This window comes from Orycteropus afer, unplaced genomic scaffold (assembly GCF_000298275.1).
Source record: "Orycteropus afer afer isolate SDZICR_OR568_19922 unplaced genomic scaffold, OryAfe1.0 scaffold00196, whole genome shotgun sequence".
Classification (NCBI taxonomy): Eukaryota; Metazoa; Chordata; class Mammalia; order Tubulidentata; family Orycteropodidae; genus Orycteropus; species Orycteropus afer.
The window spans coordinates 1241953-1252317 of NW_006921783.1; the positions used below are offsets into that span (position 1 = coordinate 1241953).

Genomic DNA, 10365 nt, shown 5'->3' on the forward strand with positions numbered 1-10365 from the left:
AAGTCTTTGCATTTCATTAAATATTTTTCCTTTACTTACAGAAGAAACAGTTAGTGGAAACTTTTTTAATCAGCAAAAATAATCTTTCTGCAGATTTTAACTTTTTCAGCATATTCCAGTCAGAACAGGTGGTGAAAAAGCCTTTTCTGAAACATACTCAACCTGTCAGTAAACTCTCAAGGGTGGGCCTGGCGCTGTGGCCAGTTTAGGGGATACAAGTGGGTCCACATCGCTTCCCTGGAGCTAAGAAGGGCTGGGCGTGCAGGTGAAGTGGAAGGGCTACACACCCTCCTGGGCACACAATGAGGCTGACTCACTTGTGTACCATGCCCACACCTCTTGCATCAAGAACAGCTCCAGGCTGTGCATGGCCCAAGGTACAAAAGAGAATTGGGAGGGCTTGGCCCGTGATGACCCTGGCCTGGACCCAGAGGACTTGGCTTCTCTTGACACCCCAGACATGGCAGCCTCTAATGTAAAACTTAGGAGCTCTGGTAGCATAGTGGCTAAAGCACTTGACTGCTAACCAGAAGGCTGGCGGTTCAAACCCACCAGCCACTCCTCGGAAGGAAGGTTGGGCAATCCTACTTCCGTAGTGATACTGCCTCGGAAACCCAAGGAGGGGTCTTTATGAGTTGGGTTTGACTCGACGGCACATAACAACAACAACAACAACAACAATGTAAAACTTGAATAGAACTCAAGACAGTTGTGCTTAAGAGGGGAGGGAGGGAGGAAGGGTAGAACATTCTTTCTTACTAAGTTCAAGAAACGTGACCATAGAGGGTAAAATGGTTATAAGCATGTGTGGCATTGTGCTTTGGAGGCAGAACTTTCAGTTAATATTAATACTTCCTGTTTGAATCATTAGGTAAATAAGAACTTTTCTTTTAAATTTTGAAATAGTGCAGATTTTAAAGGTTATTTCTGAAAGGAGGAACTGGGCCCAATAAAACCTCATTGGTTCATACTGAAGAATTTAAGCTCTGCAGTGTGCTATTATGGAAAATATCTCATATGGTTAATCTGAGCTTTGTCTCTACTTGATGGTGTCAGGTTTTTAGCTTGTTTCAACTTCCTTATTTATAAAAGTAAAACTATACTTCCTTTTTTTAAAGTTAGTCTATAGTATGCATTTGTGTTAATATCATAATGATTATCCCATATTGTTGGTGTGTGTCATCGAGTCAATTTCAACTCCTATCCCATAGACACACTCAAATATTTCTCCTCCCCCAGTTCCTTTACCCAGTTGAGTTAAACATGCCATGATAAAGAAAAGAACTGTTAATGCCATATACCCAGTCACTGAAGCCAAGGTCTTAAGAGTTATACCAGATTCGTAACTCTTTTTCATTTTCTACATCTGGTTCGTTTCTGGAGTAGGGAAAGGAAGAAGGCTTCGGGATTGCAGTTTTTGACAACTCCTCTTTTGAAACTGTGGGAATTGTAGTAGATGGAAAATGGGAATTGGGTTGAGAGAGTTGCTTTCATTTATATCTGATGAGCTGCTCATTGGAGAAAAGATAGACACACCAAAGGTGACAGGGAGAAGCCAAAGACTGTCCATATACTCTCAGGTTGGCAAACAGCTGACTTTGGATAAATCTTATTATTTGAGGATGAATAATCAGTGAAAATAAATACAGGGAGTGAATGATTGACTGAAATTTCATCTCTTACCCAGTTATCTGCAGTACTCTATACTGTCTTCGTTGAACTGTGCACATCTTAAAGGCAGGGTTTCCTTTTTAACAGAGAATATCCCTCAGGAATATAATAGATTGAAATAAAAGCACTTAGATTGAAATGTAAATAACTTGCCAAATTGTTAAAGGAGCTCTGGTTGTGCAGAGGCTAAGGCTTTTGGCTGCTAATCAGAAGGTTGGTGGTTTGAACTCACTGGCTCCTCTGGAGGAAGATGAGGTGGTCTACTTCTGTAAAGATTTACAGGCTTGGGGCAGTTTGACTCTGTACTATAGGATTGCTGTGAGTCAGAATTGGCTCAATGGCAGTGAGTTTGGAAAGGACTTTGTGGCTCCAGTATAAATTACAACACCGATGTAAAAAAAAAAAATGCACGTGTAGAGTTTAAATAGAATTGTGAAATGTAGAGAGTAGAAGAACATTTCCAAGTTAATGATTTTATAGATTTAAGTATCTATATAAACTAAGTCAAAAGACTGAATTATACATTAAAAGTATCTAATCCCTAAGAGTTTATAGATTAAAGTGAACAAACACTTTGTTTTGAAGTAAAATCCACCTCATGCAAAATTAACCATTTTAAAGTTAATGATTTTGTGTCATTTGGTGCATTCGCGGTGGTGTGCATCCATCACCTCTGTCTAGTTCCAAACATTTTTATTGTTCCAAAAGGAAACTCCACGCTGATTAAGCCGTCTCCTCCATTTGTGCCCTCCCTGGTTACCCATCTGTTGCTGGCGACCACTAATTTGATTTCTGTCTCTGTGGATTTACCCATTCTGGATCTTTCATAAATGTGGAATTATGCAACATGTGACCTTTTGCATCTTGGTACTTCACTGAGCATGATGTTTTCGAGATGCATCCATATTGAAATATGTATCATTACTTCATTCCTTTATGGCTGAATAACATGTATGGATATACCACATTTTGTTTAACAATTCATCTGTTTATGGACACTTGGGTTTCTGTCTTTTAACTGTTTAACTTTTAAGCTTTTAATTGTGGATAGTGCTGCAGTGAACATTCCTGTACAAATATTTGAGTACCTATTTTCCATTCTTTGTTTATACTTAGGAGTGGAATTGCTATGTTATATGATAATCCTGTGTTAACTTTCTAAGGAATCACACAACTTTTCCACGGAGATTGTACTGTTTTACATTCCCATGAGCAGTGTACCAGGGGTTCTGGTTTCTCCACATCCTCTCCAACACTTGTCAAAAGCTTTTAGGGCTGGGGCGAGCTGGAGGGTAGTCTCATTGGGAAAATGAATACCTTATTTGTACATAGGGTATTTTTGGTTCTATGTTCGCTTTCAGCTTTGAAGCCTACTCTCCCGTAAATTGTGTGTTATGCTTTAGATTGCGTTTCTGTTTCTTCTGAAACACTACACATAACCACACACATGTGTGGGTAAGGCATGCATTCCTGTAACTCACGGCAATGCTTTAATTGCATGTACCTGTTCTGCACTGAGAGGCAAGAGACCACATCTCATTTACAGAGAATTCTGTATGCATCAGTATAGTGTCTGGCGTATAGTAGTGCTCAGTGCTTGTTGATAGATTGGACTGTTGGAAAAACTATTGCAGAACTAGGAAGAGACTTGAAATACTTTTAAAAACAGATTGTCTCCAGCCATATTTTTCTTTCTGTGACTGGATTACTTAAAATTAGAGTGAATGTCCAGAGTTAAAAATTAATTTTTTGGGAAAAAACTTAAAATTTCACAGTTCCATCCTAACATTATCCAAAGAGACAGTGATTGTTTTAAAGGCTAACATGGAGTAGAAACAAATCTAGTTAATTTCTTCTAGCAAAATATTTTGTTTTCAACAAAATATTACTGGTAACAGTTAATAATCTGTATGTTTAAGTGGGAGGTCAGCAGTGGTTAACAGGCGTTTTTTCATACTTTGCCTGAAATCTGTGGAGCCCGCAGAGAACAATTGCTTGTATCCTGTTACTGGTTGAACTAAAGGAATGCTACATTCTCAGCATTTTTCTTCATTTCCTTTAGAAGTCAGCAACTGCAGTTTTTGACATTCTGCTAGCTTCCAGGAAGGGCTGAGTGAAGTGACTACTGTAAGCACTTTTTTTTTTTTTTTTTTTTCTTTCCAGTTTTTAAATTGTGATTGATACTAGTGAAGGTAGGGGATGTTTTGGAGCCTTCCCCCCCCCTTTTTTTCTTTAATGTGGAATGCTTCACAAATTGATGTGTCATCCTTGCTCAGGGACCATACTAAATCTTCTCTGTATTTTAGTATATGTGTTGCCAAAGCCAACCACAGTGTTTTGAAGTTTATAAAGGAAATTGTGGTGAGTGAAATAATTAGGATAGGAAATTAACCAAATCTTCAAGCACATACTTAAAAATATTTGTATTGGAAGATTGTATAGCATTAATTAATGATATAATTAAAAAAAGAAAATCCCTGCCATTGAGTTGATTCTGACACAAAGCGACCCTGTTGGGCAGAGTAGAACTGCCCCATAGGGTTTCCAAGGCTGTGAGTCTTTACGGAAGCCAAGCCGACTGTCTCATCTTTTTCCCGCAGAGCAGCTGGTGGGTTCAGGCTGCTGACCTTTTGGTTAGCAGCCTAATGCCTTAACCACAGCTCCTTAACATAGCTTAATGACATCCAAGTATCAGCAGATCTCTAAAATTGTCCTTTAAATCTGTAATGGTAGCACCCATTAAGTTTTCATCAAGACAGGAGATTTACTTAAATAAGGTAACACAAGTAGCACTTTACACAGAGCATATATGAAACAAGGCTTCAAACCATTTCATTCTGGTTTGACCTTCTAAGAATTTGCACTTTGACCTCGGCTATACTGAATTAATCTAAATTTTAACAAGATTCCCAGATGATTCTTACAGTTCTTATGTATACATAAGGATCACCTAGAGATCCTGTTAAAAAGTGTAGATTCTGATTCAGCATATATGGGGTGGAAATGGAAATTCTCATCAGGGGATCAAACCGGGTTGAACCAGTTAGCTAAAAGCCCTGTTAGGAAATACATAACTTCATTGAAATATCGCAGCTCATACATACTTCCTTTATATGGTAACTATTCTGTTGAAACAAGGAAGAAGGATCTGGAAAGTGTAAAGCCAAGCACTAATTGTGAAATGTAAGTCATTAGTAATGCTTTCATAAACACAAGTTTTACTGAAATTTGATTTTCAGCTGCTAAAGCTGGTAAATGAGTTCTGTTCCTTGGGTTTACTCATTGTCCATTAAGAAGAAAACTTCTCCAGTATTCTTACAGAAAACTGGAAACTCTTTTCCAGTGAGTTTATTCCTGTCTGATCAGATGTACTAACTACTGGTTGAAATTAGCAGGCTTGAAGCAAACCTATTACTTTTTCAATCATGCAGTGTTTGTAGGCACAAATACACTTGTGATGGATTGCTGAGATATGAAGGCTTTGTGTTAATGGAGAGTTGTCTTTAGCTAGTCAAAGAACTGGGCGTCGAAAGATACTTTGCTTTTATTTGGTTGTGTGTCCTATGCCCACCACTCGTCTGTCAGTTTGTCATACTGTGGTGTCCTATGCTAGTTTTCTGCCCTCTTTAGTAAATGAGTACTATTGGATTGAATCTATTCATAGCCCATTTGGTCCCTTTAACAATATCTTCACAGTTTGGTGATTAATGTATTCTAACAAGGTGCTGACTCACCCTGCTGGGTTTCCTCATCCTTTGATTTATCGGAGTTTTTTCCGTTCTGTCTTTAGCAACACATATTTTGAACAAAGCAATTGGTGCACTTAAGGTTTGAATATGTAGTGTTACTGGCATGATGACTAAAGCACTTGGACCATCTGTTCTAGGATACCATATATCACAACACCATAGTCTCAGAGTTAGATAACTGTAAAAGTACACAGATCCTTAAAATACAGAATGCTTATGTAACCCCATACTGTTCTAAGTGCTTAAACCAAACCCGATGCCATTGGGTCAATTCTGATTCCTTGTGACCCTCTAGAAGAAAGTAGAATTGCCCCACAGGGTTTCTAAGACTAAATCTTTACGGAAGCTCTTTCTCCTATAGAGGAGCTGGTGGGTTTGAACCACGAGGGCTTCCCCTCTAAGTGCTTAATGTGTGCTAAGTCACTTAAACCTTTCATCCAGCACTTAGGTGTCCATTCAAGCAAGGGTAGACACGTTCTTTCTCTCTTCTGTTTGCCACATTTACAGTCAAGTACATTTTCAAAATCAAGACAGGAAAACAGTATAAAGCATTTCAAAAGAAATGAGCACTTAGATTTCTGAATCTAATTTTTTTTTGGAAAAAAAAAGTCTAATATTGCTGACTTTAAAAAGCTATACCGTATTTTATTTTCTAATGCTCCATTTTGCATTTTCACACACACTGTTTTTGAAATTGGGAATTCATCTTATAGTCATGTACACTTTCCCTAAAAGCTTTTTATTTTGATGAGCATTAGAAATTGAAGGAGTGATACCTTTGTAAGCACAGAGACAGACCTCCCTTTTCTTATGTTCTTTGAAGAATACACTTGCACACCTGATGAAATTCTCAGTCCTTTCTAACCCAGCGCCTTAGTCATTTGAATGTTCAGTGATTTCTTGAGTGGAATGAGGTACCTAAACTGAGAAGTTTTTCCTTGGGCTCTTAGTCTGTTTGCTAGCAAAGGGCCTTGCTGGTTTTTTGTTGTTGTTGTTGTTGTTGTTGGGTTGCTTTTGTTTGCTTGCTTGCTTTTTTATATCTTTATTTAAAGCCTTCTGAAGATCTCTGGAGTTGAAATTCTGGAAGTTCTCATTCTGACTGACTTTTCTTGTCTGAAATTCCTTTATAAGATGGGTATCTCTCTTTACTTGTTCTTCATTTACCAAAGTTTAAATTAAAAGCAATTTCCCTTTTCTTTTTGTTGGAGAAAAATTTTTGAAAATAGTGTTGTCCAGTAAAACTGTCTGCAATAATGGATATGTTTTACAGTCTGTATTCGGCACCGTCCAGTATAGTAGCCATATGTGGCTACTCAGCACTTGAAATGTGACTAGTACAATTGAGGAAGTGTATTTTAAATTCTATTTAATCTTAACTTAAAATTAAGTACTCACATATAACTAGTATTGGGTAGTACGGTGAACCTCTTACTTGGTTGTGATAGGGCACACATCCAGTTTGCAATATGTTTACAGAGCATAAAATCTTGGGCTTGAGTAATACCAGTAATTGAGTGACTGGTTTGATTTTACCTTTTGAAGTTGTAATGTTCTTCCTTCCTGCAGTACAGGTGAATTGCCTAATGAAAGTCTTATCATTACAATTTTATTTTCAAGTTCTGTAACCCATAGTTGGAGAGTAGAAATTTTTTTTTTTTAAACCCAGTGAGGGTGATGGTTGCATAGCTTTGTGAATATAGTGAAAACCTCTGATTTCTACACTTTATTTTTCATTCTGATTATTTTATTTTTTTGAGATTGTGATTTGGGTGAAAGTTTCCAGAGCAAACTCATTTTCCATTCAACAGTTCATACACATTTTGTTTTCATGACATTGATTGCAATCCCCCTAATGTAACAGCTCTTTCCCTACTTCCTCCCTGTGGTTACCATTTCCTTGTGTCCATCTTTCTTATGCATTTGCTTCCTCTGCGCTATTTCCCTATGCTCATGTTGCCCTTCTGATGTCCCATGGTTGATGTTCTAAGGAATACCTACCTGGTGTAGTGGTTCACTCTCAGGCCTGTCTCTATCAGACCAGTAAGCTTGGTCTGTTTTATGATTTTGCGTTGTTCCAGATTTTCTTCCACTATCCAGGATCTCTAATTTTGATCCCTTTCCAAGTGGTTAGCATTGGTAGCTGAGCACTATCGAGTTCTTTTGGTCTCAGGGTCATGTAAGTGGAAGTTCCCATGGTCCACTAGTCCCTTGTATTAATTGTTTCCATGTGTCTTTGGTTTTCTACACTCTTCTTTGCTCCAGACAATGAGAGACCAATAGTTGTACCTTAGATGTTCTCTTGTACTCCTGTAAGCTTCCCCCCCCGCCAATCTTTATTGTGATTTGGGTGAAAGTTTACAGAGCAAATTGATTTTCCATACAGCAGTTCATATACACTTTGTCTCATGACATTGACTGCAATTTCCCACAATGCAACAGCTCTCTTCCCACTTCCTCCCCATAGTTACCTCTTCCCTGTGTCCTTCCCTCCCATGTACCCGTGCTCCCCAGGCTGTCTCCCTGTGCATACACAACCCTTCCATTCTCCCATGATTGATTTCTCAAAGGCATGTATCTACCTAATGTAAATGCTCATCTCATATGCCTGTCTTGTTTGGCTGGAAGCCACAGGAGTAGGATCAGCTCCAGACCTGAAGGGCAGCTAGGGGCCATAGTCTCAGGGGTTCCACCAGGCTCTATCACACCAGCAAACCTGGTCTCTCTTCTGTTTCATGATTTTGTTCTCTGACTCTATCTGGGATCTCCTAGGTGGATCCCCCCTCTGAGTGGTTGACATGGGGCACCATCTAGTTCTTCTGGTCTCATAGTCATATAGGATATATAGGCTGAGCATCACATGGTGTACCAGTCCCTTGGACTAATTGTTTCCATGCATCTTTGGTTTTCTTCATTCCTCTTTGCTCTGGGCAAGAAGAGACTGATTGTTGCACCTAGATGGCTGCTTGCAAGCTTTTAAGATCCCAGTCACTACTCACCAAAGTAGAATGTGGAGCAGTGTTTTTGTGTAGTATCTTATGCAAATTGAGCTTGAATGTCCCCTGTGACTATGGTCCAGAGCCCACAGGTCCAACTACTTGCTCCCTGTAGGTAGCTGGATGTGGCTAAGAAGTGACTACAACCTTGTCTCTTGTCAACTCTACTATATACCTGGCAATTCTTGGCAGAACATACAAATATACTTGTAGAAACATTGTCTGCCAACCCTATACGTGGTCATGGGCACACTCCCTGCTGCATAGACATACTTGATTATTCAGCCTGTCCACCCTTCTGTCCACCTGTAAATCAGTGTTTGCCTTCACTGACAATGCAGTACTGTATGTGCAAAAGGATTCATCTTTGTTGTCTGTACTTCCCATGCACCTCTCTCTGTTTTCCTCTTCCTCAGTGCCACCGTGTTGATCACTCACATTTGGTACATTGCCCTTCCCTTCACCCAAATCAGTACTTGTCTCTACCTATCTAACAGTGTTCCCTCCCCTTCCTTCCCATCCCTGGTAACCAACAATGTTTCCTTCCATATATATACCTTTCCTTGGCTTTTTTCGATAATGGGCTAATACAGTATTTGTCCTTCTGTGATTGACTTATTTTACTAAGCATAACGTCCTCCAGGTTCATCCACGTTACGCAGTGTTTTGCAGATTCTGCGTTATTCTTTAGGGTTGCTTAGTATTTCGTTGTATGTCTGCATCATAGTTTGGTTATCCATTTTTCTGTTGTTGGGCACCTAGGTTGTTTCTATCTTTCTGCTATTGTAAATAATGCTGTTATGAACATGGGTGTGCTTATATCTGTTCTTGTCCTGGTTCTCACTTCTTTAGGATATATACCTAACAATGGAACTGCTGGGTCAAATAGTATTTCTAATTCCAACTTTTTAAGGAATCGTCCATGGGCATTTTTAAGGCACCAATATGTATGTAGAAATATCTCCTGCCAAACTTACATATGGTCCCTTTTGTCTACCTGTACCTGATCATTTAGCTTGTCTACCTATGTATCCACCCACAGATTGTTTATTACTAATATTGCAGTTTGTGTATGTAAAATGTTTCTTTGTTTTCTCTACCTCTTATGTACCTCACCATGTCTTCCTTTTCCTTAGTTTTATTGTGCTTTTATTGCTTTTGATATATTGCCTTTCCCTTTACCCAGATCATTCCTTATTTCTTAGCCATGTAGCAATTTTTCTTCCCTTCTCCTGAAATTAATTCCTTTCTAAAAACTTTTTTTTAAAAAAAGGAAACTTTCATAAGATTAGAATGTGTTGCACATATGTCTATCATCACATATGTCTGTCATCTAGATTATTAGTAATGTTGTTGTTGTTATGTAACTCACAGCCACCCCTCCTTGGGTTTCTGAGGTGGTATCTCTACGGAAGTAGATTGCCCAACCTTCCTTTGGAGGAGTGGCTGGTGGGTTTGAACCACCAGCTTTCTGGTAAGCAGTCAAGTGCCTTAGGTACTACACTACCAGAGCTCCTGATTATTAGTAATATCTTGTTATATTTATTTCCTTTTTTCTTTTTTTAGTTTAAATATTTTAAAGAAATTCAGGCTGTCATGACATTTCACCCCTAAATATCATCTTTAGAAGAGAAGGAAATTTTCTTTATCACAATATTGTTACAGTCTCCTAACATTGAACAGTTTCTGCTTTGGCTGAACACTTTCCATGTTCAGATTTCCTTGATTGTCTCCAAATATCATTTGACTTGTTTAAACCAGAATCCAAGCAAGATTTGTACATTACATTGGGTTATGTCTCCTAGCTATCTTTTTGTAGAAAGGTTTTAGTTTTTTGATATTAAAAAATGTGTAGTTTCCATCCGATCTGCAACCTATACAACTATGAGACCAGAAGAACTAGATGGTGCCCAGCTACCACTGCCATCCACTTGGAAGGGATGTAGGAGATC

The 10365-nt window shown here is 38.7% G+C and overlaps 1 protein-coding gene and 2 pseudogenes across 1 annotated transcript in view; 1 reads left to right on the forward strand and 2 right to left on the reverse strand.

Moving 5' to 3' along the window:
- The window catches only part of LOC103202971, a 3036-nt pseudogene extending 2667 nt beyond the window's left edge, over positions 1–369 (reverse strand).
- The window catches only part of CLTC (clathrin heavy chain), a 63109-nt gene continuing 53111 nt past the window's right edge, over positions 368–10365 (forward strand). Inside the window, exon 1 of the mRNA XM_042781919.1 lies at positions 368–475. Within this exon, the coding sequence (XP_042637853.1) occupies positions 368–475 (108 nt within the window). The remainder of the gene's footprint in view (positions 476–10365) is intronic.
- LOC122150671 lies at positions 3903–4002 on the reverse strand (annotated as a pseudogene).